The sequence below is a fragment of the Pundamilia nyererei genome, unplaced genomic scaffold (genome assembly GCF_000239375.1).
Source record: "Pundamilia nyererei isolate P.nyererei 1_Seehausen unplaced genomic scaffold, PunNye1.0 scaffold00023, whole genome shotgun sequence".
Classification (NCBI taxonomy): Eukaryota; Metazoa; Chordata; class Actinopteri; order Cichliformes; family Cichlidae; genus Pundamilia; species Pundamilia nyererei.
In genome coordinates, this window is record NW_005187424.1 from 618,811 (window position 1) to 636,125 (window position 17,315).

At 40.4% G+C, this 17,315-nt stretch overlaps 1 protein-coding gene across 1 annotated transcript in view; it reads left to right on the forward strand.

Moving 5' to 3' along the window:
• Positions 1 to 17,315, forward strand: part of ell (elongation factor RNA polymerase II) — a 33,999-nt gene that overhangs the window by 2,015 nt on the left and 14,669 nt on the right. Inside the window, exon 2 of the mRNA XM_005727083.1 lies at positions 11,941 to 11,985. Within this exon, the coding sequence (XP_005727140.1) occupies positions 11,941 to 11,985 (45 nt within the window). The remainder of the gene's footprint in view (positions 1 to 11,940; positions 11,986 to 17,315) is intronic.

Here is a 17,315-nt window from a genome sequence, read left to right on the forward strand (position 1 = left end):
TAACTTTTTATCGGTCAGAGTAAATTAAACCATTAATCTAAGAAAATGCTCTCCTCACAGCTCCGTCTGTGTCCTGTGCCTGTTCCACGGTGGATGTCAAACTCTTCTGTTTGACAACCAAGCTAAATTTTCCACATGTATTTTTCCCAATAACATGACTCTATAACCCACGAGTGGGGAGAACCGCTGCCCTTCTAGTACGTTCAGATGAACATTATGGCAGTTTTCTATGAGCTGTGGGAGGTCACAGAGTGCCATTGCTTACTGATTTGGTAACACTGTCTTAACTGTGGGACTAGAAATTCCCTTAGGAGGCAGCTGGTCGTTGCTACCTCCCGAAATGGGCTCCAAACACTGAACTGGCAGAGCTTTGAGGATAAACTGCTGCCCAGTGCTCATCCAATCTGCAAAGGCTCAAATTTGCATTAAACGACTCAGAGTACACAGGAAATTGGTCAGCTGGAAGTTTCCTTTGATAACATGGATGTCAGAGGAATTGAAAACGTGTTTCACAATCCAGAAGATGCTCTCCTGAAAGTGCTCCTTGAACTGACGTGCAGACGTGTTGCTAAACTCGTATAGCTCATTGTGAGATTATCCTGACCTCTTTCCCTGTTATTTGACTTAACCCTTACTCACAGTGTGAATGACTGTGCTACTGACTAATCAGATGTGTGGACGATATAGAGAAGTGAGTGGTTTTGGAGTAGTAAGGTGATAGAAACTTTGCTGCCTCATTGTGGGGATGTTGGCTCTTGGCGGGCTCAACGGTTCACGATTCGCATTCAAACTTTTTGTGTTGAGCGGCATCTCTGAGGTCGGCAGGTTCTGAGCTCTTGCTTAGTTTTGGGATTGCTATATGCCAATAAGCACAAGACTGCAGAGGCAGTTAAGCACTGTTTTTATGACTTCAACAGGTTCATTGGACAGATGATGAGAGATTATTAAACCACCCATGTGACACAGAGCAGTCCTGCATAGGTGTGCACGTGTGTCCTCTAAAGAAGATAATCAGTCTTATAATGTTAGTAATGTTGGTGTCTGCTGTGTTAATTACACAAATGAGAGCTTTACATATTTAAAAGCACTGGAATGAAATCCAAACAAAGGCTAACACTGGGGCTCAGGAGCGGTGCTCTTCTCAACTGAAGACCCCGTCTTCCTACATTCACATGCCATAAATTGTGGTGAGAGTTGTTGGACTGACGTCAGTTTGGGGATTCTTATTTGCCTGTGGTTGGCTGTTATCCGTTTTCATTAGGTCATAAATATAAGAACTCTGCCTTCATTTGAATAAAAAGAAATCAACAGGATCATCTGAGACTGAAGCTATGTGCAGTTTACGCTCCCTTTGGTCCGTATGGTCCATCTCTGCTGTTGTTTCTCAGAAACATCCCTATCACTCATGCCACTGCCTCAAACCTGAGCCTAAATTGCCTTCAGTGTTGCTTTTTCCCCCCCTTAGAGTTCCTGATTGTTCTAACATTGGCTGGCACCCAACTGCTGGGGTGAGCTGGTAGAGGAAGAGAGGTGAACTCTTAATTGTGTCATAGTGAAGTCACTACACGCTTTGCTTTGTGGGAGAGCAAGAAATTTTTAAAGGCTTATTGATCACATTCCTCTGTAAGCTAACAAAATACAAAACACGGGACCAGACGGAAAGCTGATTCAGTTCATTTAGATGCTGTATTAGTCTAATAAAGCATGTCTTGTTGCACTGCTGGCTGAATGAGACGTGACTGTCAGCTGGGGTTTTTTCTTGGTACGTCTGAGGACATGGTGAACTGGAGCTTCTGCTACGGGACTGCCAGCAGAGACTCACTCGCTTTTTTTTTTTCTTTTTTTTTCTTCCTACTAGCTGTGACATAAGCAAGGAAATGAGTAAGGCTACCCGGCATCACTGAGCTGAAGGTTATGGAGAGTACAGATAAGTTTTGAATTATGTCTGCATGACTTTTATAGCACAGTACTAGGAAAAAACAGCTTCACTAGTGTGCTGAAATAGTACTTGGGGGTTTTAGGTTTTTTTCCTATCTCAAAAGATCTAAAACTTAACATGTCCATCCATCAAAGAGACAGCCTTTTATCCAAAAGCCCCCATACAGGTGCGTGCTCTCTCATGCACACAGACCCAACTCACACCTCTGTTTTGACAATAGAAATGCCCAATTGACCTTCGTCTTAACGACAAACTCACTTCTAATTCACTTTTACACCACTGTCATGAGGTGTAATGACTTGAAGACTTTCACACAGTATCTGCACAGGGAACCAAGCTTCGTTCGGTAATGATAGATTTTACAAACATTTGGCATGATAATAACTTAAACCAGGAATACTGGTGAGGGGTAGCTAGTCCCAGTGGCATTGACAAGTTATTTGTGTTGTAGTGAGAGGAAAAGAATGAATTTTGTATTCATGAGGACAAACATCAGTGCTGGCATCAGTCCCGTGATGATCTATGGTCTGGATTTATGTGCAGTATATTCCACATTTTATTCGCTTGAAGTCCTGAACTTTATAAAGAGTTGTATGAGATGTGAGTGCGCTCCGTTAAGTCTACTTCTTCATAACCTAAAGTGGCATTTGTCTGATACGTGTAACCGAAAGCATGTTTTGCCTTCGGAATTGTCAGGATAGAAAGTTGTTGAATTGCTCAAATTGTTGTCCAGAGCTTAAATTTCTTCTCTAGATAAAGAACTTTTGAGTTTCTCCATCATGGGTGAAAAATTGACACCCTTTCTGTTGTTTTTCATCTGTGAGCATAAGTTTTAACGGTGACGAATTCTGAATTAAAGCACTTGTATCTAAGGAAGTTGTAAGTAAGCTGGGGGCTTGGCCACCTAACCCCGTCTCAGACCTTATGGGAATGGTAGGGGAGGTAACAGAACCTGGGTGGGGATTTTGTTGCATGAATCCAGTTGGCTAATGCCAGCGCTACGGTTATTTAAGGAATGCTTACTCCTCAGTTTCAGCAGAGCATGGGACACTGCAAGAGATGACCATAACCACTAAGGCCAAATACGACTCTAAATGTCATGGTGTTCCTGTGCCCTGTGGCAAGGTTACCACAAGTGACAATGTCTCCATGACCTGGTATGTCCTTTCCAAGAGCTCAGTCAGTGCATGGGTCATGGTTTGGTCTTATAAATTTTAATCATACGTGGAGCATCATAAATGCTTAAAATAGGCACAAATGAGTAGTGTGACTGTGGCGCCAGAACAAATTATATGCACATTTGAGTTTTATTCACACATAACCTTCGTTTTTAAAGGTGTTACTTCGCTCAGTGGGTTGTAGCGATAAAGAATAAATGCCCAGACGTAATACATGAAAGACTGCTTCATCAATTCAGAAAACCTGAATTAGGCTGGACCTTGAAGAAATATCTGCCAATTCAATGCAGGCTTTTCCACATTTGAAAAGACTGAGTTTGAAAGGAGATTCCTCTTTTATGTTCACGTCTATCCTTGTGTGTGTTTCTACCTCAGAAAGCAGGTTGGAACACACACAATAATTATTCTCGTGTTGGACCTCCGATGCTGTTGGAGTAAGAAAACTGAATTTTTCCATCTGTAGGGTGTCAATGTAGCTCAACTACATACACTGGACAGTGATTACACTTTGCATGTGCTAGCTCAAAGATCAGTTCACACAGATTAAAATTAACAGGCTTCACAGTAGGGGTGCAACAATACTCGTATCGATATTGAACCGTTCGATACAGTGCTTTCGGTTCGGTGCGCATATGTATTGAACAATACAAATTTTTTTCATTTATTTTATCAACTTTTCTTCTGACGATGCTGTCTGTGTTGAGCGCTCAGTGGATCTGCGTTCGACTACTCCGCCTAGGCTGCACTGTTGAGTGCAGATCCACTGAGCGGAGCGCAAGCTAGCAAGACAGAAGCTAAGCTGCCTCAACGCTACCCGAAACTGAACCTCCCCCACCCTCATTCAGATCTGGCGTTTGGAACTATCTTGGTTTTCATGTGAAGCATGACCCTGATGGTAAGCACGTCATGGACAAAAGTAAAACAGTATGTCGGATGTGCCACACAATGCTCAATTGGTGGGAACTAGTGCGTTAGCGCAGTTAGCTTGTTAACATGTTGACGCCGTCCAGCCCCACGCACGGGGCGATCCGCGGTAACTCGTTAAAGGAGATTTGCCACGTTATGGCGTTAATGTCATTTTAACGAGATTAACGCTGACAGCACTAGTGGGAACACAACGAATATGACTGCACATTTACACTGACATCATCCTAGTGCAAAGACAAGTGGAAGCAGACAAAAACAACAAGCACATGATTCTCCTTATGGGGACCTGATATGTTTAAGATGCTGCTGAGAATATAGCCCAGAAGAAGCGTATAGTATAGCTTTTATTTTGGAAAGAGACATTTCTCTGTAATAAACTCTCTTTTCTAAAGATGAGTGATTTCTCGGTCAGATAGATTTTTTTTTTTTTAATTTTTGTTATTTTGTTGTTTCAGCAACATTAAATTTAGAAACTGTACTTTTGATTTAAAATATATATTTATAATTTTAATAAATGACAAATTAAAAAGGCATGAACATTTTTTTTGTATCGAAAAAATATCGAACCGTGACACCAAAATATTGAACCGAACCGTGAATTTTGTGTATCGTTGCACCCCTACTGCACAGTTCACAGGTCGGTTGCACAAATGAGGTACATTCATTTCTTACACTTTTTTTTTTTTTTTTTTTAAATTTAAATAAGTAGCTCTGAGCTACCTCCCACCATCATTGCTACTTCCCAAACTCAATATATTACTGTAAGATCACGGACAGATTACTTTTAAAAGCCAGGAAACGAAGAACAGTGCAAATGTGGTTTGCATGGCAGTGGTTAAGTTGTCACAAAGCTGTACGGAGGGTTGTCCAGCTGTTTTTACTCTTCACCAATGATGCAGCATTATTAAAAACATGTATTGAATGTACTGCACACAGATGTGGTCAAGATAGTGTGCTGAAGTTCAAACTGGGTGTACTACGCGTTACGCATAATACTACCCGAGTCCTACGCGTAACACGCAACGTGTACGGGCAATTTTGACAAATAAAGGATTAATTGATTGGATCCAAATGGGTGGAAATGTGATTTAAGTGACTGTGAACATGGTTGCTGGTGCCAGATGGGCTGGTCTGAGTATTGTTGAATCTCTGCCACAAAGGCCTGTCTCAACGTAAAACACGGTACAAGCTAGTATTTGCAAGGTATACCAAATAAAGTGTCCAGTGAGTGTACAGCTGTGCATTTTCTAAGTGAAGTATTGCGGAACCATGGTGATTTGTATAGCTGTCTGTTTGGAGTTCTATGAGATCCCCTCAAAACTGCGCATCTGCATTAATCCCTGGATTCCTGCTTGGAAATTGTAAAACTTCTCAAACAAAGCTGGAAGCCCGCCTCTCATCACCAGTAATGATCCATTGTACAAATTCAGGTCAGTGTGAAAGAGAAGTTGAAGTTCGTGGTGAAATAGAGGTCACAGCCCAAGTGGTCATAAAGGGATTTCCAGGGATCTAAAAATATCACCCAGGCTGGAAAACTGTCAGGAAATGCCAGAGGCGATGACCTTAAACGTGAGAATTACCACGTTTTTACCATTTTAATTTTTGTAGACCTGTTCTCTGAACTCCCTGCACACTGGTACTATAATCACCGTTGGTTCCATATTTCATAGTGTTCAATTTGCAACACTTATCATAAGATTTCATTAACTTACTGCAGGAAGCTCTCTTATTGCTACACTAGTAATCTCAGTATTTAAAAAAATCTAACATGTGGTTTGTTGCTGGCTGTATCAACATGGTGTGAGATGCGGCAACCAGTCTTCAGCACAGCCTGAGTGTTCATATTGTTGCACTAATTAAAAAGTCCAGCTACTACTAATGATCCTGTTTATTTAAAAAATAAAATCTTAGTTATCAGTCCAGGGAATTCAGCCCAGCTTAATGGTCTTAAGTGTGTAAAAGGTTTATAATGACAAATGAAACATTTTCTGCATAATTGGTAAACTTACTGTTTTGCCCATTTGCTTGTTTTTGCTCTTCTGGAGCCTCTGAATGCCTGCTGAGTCTCCACTTTCACATCACTTTTGTCAAGGCCTTAGAAGAAGAAGACTATTTGAAGAACTTCTATTAAGATCTTAAATGAGTTTAGTTTGTTTTGCTCACTTCAGTTTTCAGAGAAATGTCTCTCTTTGTAATGAGACTGCTTTCTGTTTTTATACTCAAGTTTTACATGCATGTAGTAATTAAACAGAGAATAAAAGCTTAGGGTGACACAAGGCGTAGTCTTGTGTTTTGTTTTGTTTTTAAATTGTTGTGCCATAAGCGTATGTTTAAAAAAACAAAAACAAAAAAAAACCTGTCAGATGCCATGTGCAGATTATGTGTGCACCATTTCTTTGTTGCAGGGCTAAAGTAATGCTTCAATTCAAGCACGCGATCAAAAGAAGCTCTGAATCAAAAGATGGAAAACCCTTCAAAGGGTTTCCTTCTAGAGGTGAAGATCTTACAGTAAATGGAACACAGAGTTAGCCCAATTATACGTGTGTGCTATTGTGCTGCCACGTCTATTTTCAGGGTTTAGACACACAAAAGAAGCACTGCAGAAATGCACGCACACTTCGTATTATGACTAGGAACACCCAGTACCAGTTTACCCCTGCAGAGTACATGGCACATAGTGCTCTTTCCACCTCTGAAATCCTAGACAGGTGGAGCACCTTAAAAGTGTGACAGTGATGCAACTAAACACCTGACTGCAGTCCTACCCATGGGGATTTAGTCCTGGCTATTCCTGTGCACATTCACAACCAAACAAAGACATGCCTTTACTTCCCCTGCAGTCTGCATTGTTGGAGAGTTGCACTTGTGTAACTAATCAAATTCACATAGTTTCTGCGTTAATCTGAGTGGTAATTTCCTGTGTGCCATCTAGTTTTTGACCCTGTCACATTAATAGTCAGGAACCCCTTTAGATTTTTGTTATTAAGCTTTTAAAAAGATTGTGGCCAAGCAGGCTAATGATGTGTTTAATGAAATGTTTGGTAACTCTGAGCAAGGTTTGATTAGGAAATACCAAAATCTCACTAACAAGATCTTAAAAGCTCAGGTCAGGGTTTACTGTTGTTTTTCCTTTTAAGGAGGACAATTGCAAATTATAAGCATGCTGAGGACTTCTCACTGAATAAATATCTGAACTGATCATTGACAAATTGGATAACTTCTGAGGATGTCTAATGCAGTCAAAAGCTGTGGCGTCAATAAAAGGAGCTAAGCCTTCTTTACCCCAACTCTTAATTTCCAATTACTTGATCTAATGTTTGGAAATCAGATTTGAAAAGATGTTTTTCATGAATTGTTTTTCATATAGTGTCTGATACTCCCTAACTGTTGGATGTAAACATTGCATAATGTATGAGAGACTCCATTCTGACTGAGTAATACTCTGATGCAGTGCAAAACGGAGCTGTACTAAAATCAGGTGTGCCCCAGTTGAGGTTATAACATAAAAAGCGTTTGACCTCCTCCCCCTCCTCTTTCTTTAGAAATGAGCACATGTGGTTAGATTTGAACACTTTCTGCAGTGACTGATGAGGTGTGAAGACAGGCAAAAGTTAGTCTGTGTCCTGCTTCTCTGCACGTCCAAAACAGAAGCGGCGGTAATGTGAAGTAGCACTCCGTTAGCGATGTATTGTGTTTGTGTTGTGGATGTGGATGTTGCTTCAAAGCTGGCCATCAATCGTACGTTACAGTTGAAAAGGACTCGTTCTACATTCTTTTTGAAAATCAAGTTTTAAATCATCATTTGCTTTTTTTTAATACTATAGGGGGAAAATAAGCACTCAGAAGTTAAGCTTTCATTTTGACAGATTTTTAGATTTTTAGTTTCTTCATTAGCTCTTTGGCACCAAGTCCCTGCTGGTCCTCATTTTCTTGCTAGTAGGCACTGTGTGGGGACATCCGCATGCTCAGTCTGAGGCCAGGAGCTGTACTGTGTCCCCAAGGTTAGCTCTGTGGAACGTTCTGGGCTCAGGTCCCAGAGAATAGTGACATGTCAGCAGCCCATTCAAACGAACAGGCTGAGGGTAGCAGTATGTTAGCATTGCTGGGAGGGGGAGGGCATAGGGTGCTAAAACTGGTGCTGTGTTAAACATTGCAGGGGGGAGACCGGGGAGCCTGGCTCCATGAAAGGTGTGGTGTCCCCGGATAGGCTGTGCTTTTTTATTTTCTTTTTTTCCCCCTCTCTTCTTCCTTTCTTTTGGTTTCTAATATTATGAGTTTAGTACAGTATAAGCAGAGTTGCTTTGCCAGGATTACTTCGCTTCATTCCCTTTGTTCCGCAACAAAGTCTTCAACTTCAAATAATAGAACTAGAGTCTCTGAGACACTGCTGCTTCAAGTAGCAGTCTTTCTTTTCTTTTTTTTTCTTTTTTTTTTTACAGTGCATTATGTTTAACTAGTAAACAGTGAACACACAGCGAGGTTAAGCTAGGCTTTTAAAGCTGTTACCAGAAACCAGTTCTGGAAAGACTGCATTCTTTTTCCGCATTCAGTACAGTTCAGTTAAATAGCATCAAATCACAACAACAGTCACCTCAAGGCTCTTTATGTTGTAAGGTAAAGACCCTACAGTTATGCAGAGACCCCAACAATCAGGTGACCCATTATGAGCAAGCACTTGGCAACAGTGGGAAGGAAAAACTCCCTTTTAACAGGAAGAACTCTTTGGCAGAACTGAACATGGCAGATGGCTGTCTGTCAGGAAGGTGCCACACATCACAACTTAATGTGTGCCCAGGCTGTTTTTCAGACGCCATTGAATCTTACAGGCTGCGGTTGAGGGAAGGGAAATTAAAGGGTGTGGCAAAAGGTATTTAACACACTTCTATTTTGGATCATCAGAACAGTTTCTTTGAGTCCAGCACTCCCAGCTGAGCTATTAAGCAATAATTATAAATCAGCATTACAGCAGACTCGATGATCGTTTTAGCAGGGATGGTGTTATCCCTGCGTGCGTGCGTGCGTGCGTGCGTGCGTGTGTGTGTGTGTGTGTGAAAACAAGCTAGAAACGCACACACCAGGAGAGTTAGCAAAACCAGCTGAAGCCTCCAAAGTTCTGGCAGAAGGGTTTGGGCAGGATTTACACAACTTGTCTAGATTTCCTTCATAAAATGGAGAAAATTCCTTTGCCAGAATTCACAATTGTTTCCATTGAACTGCAGCTTTTTTTCTTTTCTTTTTTTTCCTCAGAGGAGGCGGACCTTTATGCTGTTGAAATGTTGCTTGGGAGTTGAGTATAGTGTTTGACATCTGGATTACAGTGGATTACAGAAATGAATGGCGAAAGTCCCGGCTTTATTTGAACGATTAAGTCATTCAGGATGGTTCAGTACAGTTTAATGTTGCAGTTGATTATGCCCTTTAATTAATTAATTAATTAATTTTTAAATAGTTCTTTCAACCAATTTTTATGTGTAAAAACAGTTAAGCTAATAAGGTGCATTAACTAATTTAATGGTTGTAGCATTTGTCTAAACCTGCTCCAAAGGTCCAGCATTTCTTGGAAGGAATTAAGGACGTTGCACAGGTGTGTGTGCTGTGATTGGACAGCGAGCGTTGCAGGAGTAATGTAAACCTTTTCAGGCACATGTCAGAGTATGCATGGGCGTGTCACAAGCCTAACATTAAAGGCATATAAGCCAGGTAGCACATAAAGGATCTTCGTAGCTGAAGTAACGTCACACTGGTGATTTTCAAATGTCGAGCTGATTATTTTGCAATCGTCGTAGTTTAAAACCAGATCTGAGGTGTAAAGGATGGAGCTGTGTGGTCTCGCTGTAGAGGCTTGTCAAAGAAGAGTTAACCATGCGCTAAAACGTATCTGTCTGCTGTTTAGCTCTAAATAGGACCAAAAAATCCACAAAATGAACATTTTACAGTATTAAAAGAAGACCTTTAAACTAGTGACACCATAAACACATAAACACCATAAAATCATTGGAGTGTGTAAAAGGTTTATAATGACAAATGAAACATTTTCTGCATAATTGGTAAACTTACTGTTTTGCCCATTTGCTTGTTTTTGCTCTTCTGGAGCCTCTGAATGCCTGCTGAGTCTCCACTTTCACATCACTTTTGTCAAGGCCTTAGAAGAAGAAGACTATTTGAAGAACTTCTATTAAGATCTTAAATGAGTTTAGTTTGTTTTGCTCACTTCATTTTTCAGAGAAATGTCTCTCTTTGTAATGAGACTGCTTTCTGTTTTTATACTCAAGTTTTACATACTATTAAGGCCTGAAAAATTTCCCACAATTTTATACAGACCGGTTTCTTTTGTATTTGAACTCTTTCAGTACCCTTCATGATGAGTTCGTCACCATGGTATATATCAAAATGTGGTTTGATGACCATCAGAATAGTTTGTGGGCTTTTCCAAAGGTAGTTGGATAGGCAGAGACCATCCTCACTAGCGTCTGAGGCATAGCCAATCAACTTTGTCCATAAGAAATATGCCAGAAACCACTCAGTTCAGAAAGCTTCAAGAGTTCCTCCCAGTAGGCTTATAATGGGTAGAGACGTGCAGTCGTTCTGCACCGGCCGTTATGCTAGAAATGTGGTCCATACTATTAAGGCCTGAAATTAAAAAATAAAATGAAATTTAAGTGAAACCACACAGAATAGCAACTCAGTTATCTTTATATGCAAGTGCTAGATCTCTGGGTCAGGATCAGGCAAGAATACAAAGCATGTTGTGTCTTTAATAGGCTTACCCTCTCTTGAACTTTTTAGTACTCTCACTTGATCACATTTAATCCACTAAAGCAGCATCAGAAAAGCCAAAGTGCTGTTTAAATGTTTAACGGTACTTACAGTACCCACAGTACCTGTAATTGTGAGGCTGACGCCCCAAAAAGTCTTCATCTGGAGCTACCGGCACTGTCAAAGGTTCAGTTTAGGTTGAAGCAAACTGCTGATTGATTAAGTTTGGCTTTCTGTGCCGCTCCCTGCTTTGTCTTAGCGTCAGCACCAGATTTGTTTTAAGAATGCACAATTTTTTATTTTTTTATTTTTTTTTAAATCCCCCAAGACCGGGAATGTTTTTTTTCCACTTTTTTGAGAATCGTTAAACTGAAAGAATTAAAATTTATAAGAAATGGACTCGTGAGGAAATGCAGTTTCCCTTGAAAGAATTCTGGAAACTCTGTTCTGTGCTGCTTTTCCCGTGTTTACAAAATTATTGCTGCTTGTGGGAGGTCACAATTTTGTCACTTTAATTTTGTGATATTAAATGGGTTGTCTCGCTCACGTCTTTTTTGTTAGAAAGTGTGAAATGGTCTGTTCTGGTTTATATCTGGTGTTCGTGCGTTACTGCTTTCAGTACCATTGATGTGACCATCAACTCTTCAGCATAAAAACTAATCCATACGTGTTTGTGGTCTGCGGCACATAGCGTGCCTTTTTAAAAGTTCTCTTCTGTATTGTTTACTTGAGCCATAAGGTGACCACATGATTGCAGGCAGCTTTTTTTTTTACTGTTCTTGTTCTTCCTCATTTACACCCGTGACTGCTTCTGCTTCTCCAATGCTGGGCGGATTTTTCACAGTCTTCCCCATCTATCACAGTTCATTTACACTGGAATAAACAGCTAGCTCCTGTACCTGACCCGGGTGAAATCTAAGTGTCTGGTATCTTTTCTAAAGACAAAGGACGGAAATGATGATGGCTTTACTTTGTCACCGTTTATTACCATTGTTACCATTTAATCTACTGCTGACGGTTTCAAAATCACATTTTTGCCCTCACAGTTTTAATATCCATACATGAGCAGTTAATTAAAAAACAAAAGGTGTTTGTGGTAACTTGGCTGACGTTAATTAATCTTTTTGTTTCTTTTCACAGGTCCTGTCATCATCGCCATTGATAAGATTTAATGGAAACCAAGGGGTAAGAATGTATTCTGCTCCGTAAACACACTACTATACCTACATCATCACCTCAGTTTTTTACAGTTGACCTTGTTGAATTATCGCAGGTATTTGCCACTTTCAGTTTCCAAAGATGTCTTTATTACACATTTATCAGTCATTTTGTTAGGTACACCTATCCATCTGCTTGTTAATGTGGGTATCAGCCACGTGGCAGCAATTTGATTCATTTAGGCATGGAGAGGTTCAGTAATAGGCAGTTCTCTGGGTGATAAATGCTTTATCGATGGCAGAGGACCTCGTTCTGAAGACGGTGAGGTGTACTTAACAGAATGGCAGGTGATTGTATAACGCAATTCAGATTTTCAAGATAATTTCAATGGTGACGCACCCAACAAGTTTGCTGTTTCTTTGTAAGCATGACACTGTGTGTGAATGTGAGATGTTAAAAAGATGTTAAATGTAATGATGCACTCCTTGCCATTGTGTCATGTGCTGTGTAAGCGCTGCTCGACCTTAAAGCACTGTTGCCACAGAACTTGAGGCAGCCGTTTGGCCCTGTCGTGATGTTAGTCACGTAAATTTGTTTTCTATTGCTTCTCCTTCCAAATAACGTGATCTGACAAAACTGATTAGTAGGGGAGAAAAAGAAACCTCCTGCAGCGTCATGTCCTCTGCCTCTGTCTTCATACCTATATTCAGACATATTATGAAAGCAAGATAAAGGAAGGCTTGTGTTTCATGTGTACTCTTTGTCAGTCATGTGTTTGTCCACAGTGGGAATTCTGACGAATGATGTTTGATAGTTTTATCATCTAAGTATCATACAGGACCCCGAATGTCCTGTTAACATTGATCATCTCCACTTTCCAAATCTCTTTTGAATTTTGTCTCTAGTACAAACTGTAACTGAGTTAAAGTTTAAAGTGCACTTATTAAAGTGATCACATCTAATTTTGTTTATTTGAAATTTTAAAAATTAATTGTATTTATTTTAACCAGAGTTGAGGCTTTTCTGATTTTATTTTATTAGATTGTTAGATTTATTTGTCCAAACTGAAAAATGGTCAGATTGAACTACTTAATAGTTCAATTCAGTTTTATTTACACAGCACCAAATCACAACAACAGTCGCCTCAAGGTGCTTTATGTTGTAAGGTAAAGACTCTACAGTAACACAGAGACCCCAACAATCAGGTCACCCATTATGAGCAAGCACTTGGCGACAGTGGGAAGGAAAAACTCCTTTTTAACAGGAAGAAACCTCTGGTAGAACCAGGCTCAGGGAGGGGCAGCCATCTGCTGCAACTGGATGAGGTGAGAGAAGGAAGACAGGATAAAAGACATGCTGTGGAAGAGAGACAGAGATGAATAAAAAGTATGATTCACTGCAGAGAGGTCTACTAACCCATTGTGAGTGAGAGGTGACTGAAGAAGAATCACTCAATGAATTTGGAATCCCCCAGCAGCCTACACCTATTGCAGCATAACTAAGGGAAGATTCAGGCTCACCTGATCCAACCCTAACTATGCTGTAGCAAAAAGGAAAGTTTGAAGCCTAATCTTAAAAGTAGAGCTAGTGTCTGTCTCCTGAATCCAAACTGGAAGCTGGTTCCACAGAAGAACGGCTTGAAAACAGAAGGCTTGGTTTCCCATTCTACTTTTAAATACTCTAGAAACAACAAGCCTGCAGTGCGAGAGCGAAGTGCTCTAATGGGGTGATATGGTACTATAAGGTCATTAAGATAAGATGGGGCCTGATTATTTAAGACCTTGTATGTGAGGAGCAGGATTTTAAATTCTGGATTTAACAGGGAGCCAATGAATGGAAGCCAATATAGGAGAAGTATGCTCTCTCTTTCTAGTCCCTGTCGCTACTCTTGCTGCAGCATTTTGGATTAACTGAAGGCTTTTCAGGGAGTTTTTAGGACATCCTGATAATATTTTGCATGAGTATTGGTGTAGTTTGCATGGTACAGCAAGCAGTGCCATGCAAAGTGCCCAGTTTTCTTTCTTAATGCAAAACGAGTAGCGGACAGTGAAGTAAACAAAGTAAGCAGAACGCACTGACGTTTTCCTTCAAATCCTATAATTTAATTGTGCCTTTCCATGATATAAAAATGTCACCGTGGTGCCAGCGCTCCTTGTATCAGCAGCTAACTGTCCGACAATGATGAACTCTGCACAAGCAGCTTCTTCCATTAAAGGCAACATGCCCGCTTGACGTGTGTCAGCCTGCCCCGTCTGACATGCATACTGTCTATTTGCTCTTCTACTTTGGAAACCTTAGTGTCTGCCATGCCCAGATGTTTTATTAGCAGTGCATCTGTGTCCCAAGTGGTGTTTCTGTTCTGCCAGCGTGGTCACAATACCCACAAAACCAGAGATTTCTAGCATCTTTATCCATAATGATGCTTCATACATCTGTCTTAATCCTGCCCTCCTACACACTTGCTCTCATTGGCACTGCCTCGTCTGCACCCCAGGCTGTTGGCTTATATAAAGGCTTTGACACCAAGTTATCTTCGGTCACTGAACGTGATATAAAAAGCTCCGGCACAGGTTGGCACCGTATTGAGAAATGTGGTTAAAATGTGTCTTACTGTTTCCGTTGTAACCTCAGGCAGCCTCCTCATAAGCTTTACAGTTCCCATATCAGCAGGTCTCAGCAGGCACAATGAATGTTTGAACTTTAACATGAAAAATGGTTAAAATAAAACGGACGATCATCACTGAATCACAGAATTTAAATTTCTACTGATGGACAAAGTTAAATAGATTGGTGGCTGGTATACTTTTTTTTTTTTTTTTTTAAAAACCTGCTTGCTAACAAAACATCTGCCAATATGTGTCTCCTTATGGAAGTTTAATGCTCTAAATATGTTAAAAATATTTTCAGGGCAATACGTTTTTCTTGACTGTATCCACGAGTTGTTTCCTGATGTACACAAACAGACCGGAGTCTGCAGAAGCTCCCCATTCATCATTTATGTATGTAGTCTTATAAACGCCTGTAAAGCAGCAGATGGGACCACTGCTGTAGCTCAAGTATAGGCAAGTATTTAGTATTTCAGGTTGCATTGTTTTTAAAATTTAGAACTAATATTCTTGCTATAACATTATGCACAATAGCCTTGTATTTAGAGTTGTAGCAAGCTTTCCTGCCTGCTGTCAGTATTTTGGTGCACTGCAGAACCATGGAGCCAGGCGCTCTTTCATTTAATGCTCATTTATTTTATGTGTATGAACACGTCTGCTGTGGAAAGATGGCTTTATCTCCAGTTTACAGGCTGATTATTCAATGTGACGCTGCAGTTTTTTTTTATAAGAAGCGTCATGGTAGGCGTTACCTACCCACCTGTTTTTAACTTAACACACATTTGGTCACATGTTCTGTAGAAGGTCCTGCTGTCTGTTGCCGGTCGTTTCAGGCTGCAGTTATGATGCAGCAGGCTTGCTCAGGGAAAAAATCTGTTGGTGTTAAGATGAGAATGCAAGTCATAAGTGTGAAAGTGGCTGAATTACAGAACAGATGGCCTGGCTGTCAAGAGATCCAATATTCATTCACTCAGATTCATTCATCTGGTTCAGCTCTGACAGAGTTTGCACACATACTTTTTAGAAAAGTGGGGGAAAATCCAAAAGGCTAGAAACGAAATGGGAGACATATTTTCCAGACAGGTTTCATATTTTAAATGGCCAAAAAACACAAACGCTGGCTGCATAAAACATGGAAAACTTTGATCTGGATGATGAGACGTCTCTCCCTCATATTTCATTCTGGCTGCAGAAATATTCTGTCCTAAAATGCAGTTTTGGTAAAAGTGACACACACATCCTTTTTTATGAATTCTTCAGAAGAGGTGGTGGATGTACAGTACCAGAGTTTTTCCTGCACACTGATCATCCCACAAAGCAAAGTCATCAAGATTGAGCTTAAAAACATTTTAATCACTTGTTCTTGTTTGATTTTGTCTATTTAAAAAATGCGCAGAAATTACAGACTGCTGCAAAGATAGATAAAAGATTAATTAAACTCACGACTACACATTGCTTAATATTGCTCATGTCCAAAGTTGCCCCTCCACAGGATCTTCTAGAGCCAGGAAGGACAGTTAAATCTGAAAATGCTGAAACATTCAGTAGCTTTGCCCCCAGATTATTTTTAAAACATGTTTTGCTGCAGGTTGTGCTTCTCCCACATACTCACAAATTCTCATAACGGATTCATTAACTGCTCGATGAGCGGCGTTTCTGGCTCCTCCCCCCGCAGCACGTGTAGAAAATACCATGCCTGTTTGTGTTATGGATGCAGAGTGCAAGGAAAAATTATCATTATGCATATCTTAGTCGAACGGATACAGATAAGCCTGCTACCTCACACTGTAAACTATGAGCACATGTATCAGCAGCAGGACTGGCTCATGTTTCCAGATTTCATTGTTGTATTGCTTTCGTGGGTGTGCCCAGGGTAAGGGCTGACTGTGGATTTGCAGAATTCGCCCTTCACATTTCCATTCAGGGTTTGATTGCTGTCCCTCTAACAAGGGACTTGGAGGGTCAATTATTAGATCCAGGGGCGGGGGTATTATTGTTTTCTTATCCTCCCCCAGATCCATCGTGTCTCTCCTCATGAATCACTGTTTTTCATGACTTTCTTGCTCTGCTCCTGATATCGGCCACCGTGCACCATGATTTCTAGTCAAGCATAGTCGGCTCAATTGGAGAGGATTTGGACAGCTCTCTGGCTGGCTTGAAGCTGAACAAGTCAATAGTGTCATCCATTTAATCTTGGTGTCTCCAATTTAAGAAAAATAAATAGATTAATACTTTCTAAGCCAAAGATTTGACACTGACAGACTTTCTTCTCTTCTCACCTTGATAAGAAGTGTGGATATCAAGTTTGTGGGGTTTTGGCTTGATTAAAAATGAAAGGGACTGGTGAATTTGCTGCATCCCTGTCTCTGTAAAACTTCTTTTTTTATTTTTATTTAATTTTTCAGATCCTTTTTAACACTGCGAAGAACTGCACTTAATTTGGTTGTGTGTTGAACATCAGACGGTCCCACAAGGTGGTGATGGGTAATCTCTTTAAAATGTTTCTTTGTTTGTATTCCTTTGATTTGTGCTAAAGCTCTCAAAGCTTTAATAATTGGAAGGTTTTAACCATGCAAATAAAACTTAACCCAGTTAGCCTCTTAGTCTTGATGCAGACCGGAGCTCTGGGTACTCTGACCAAACCGGATCTGCAGTCACATTTTTTAGTTCGAGTGTTAAAAGTTCATAACTTAACGCTGTTCATAACACTTCGCACATTGAAACAGACGTCACCGCTAACTATCGCATGTC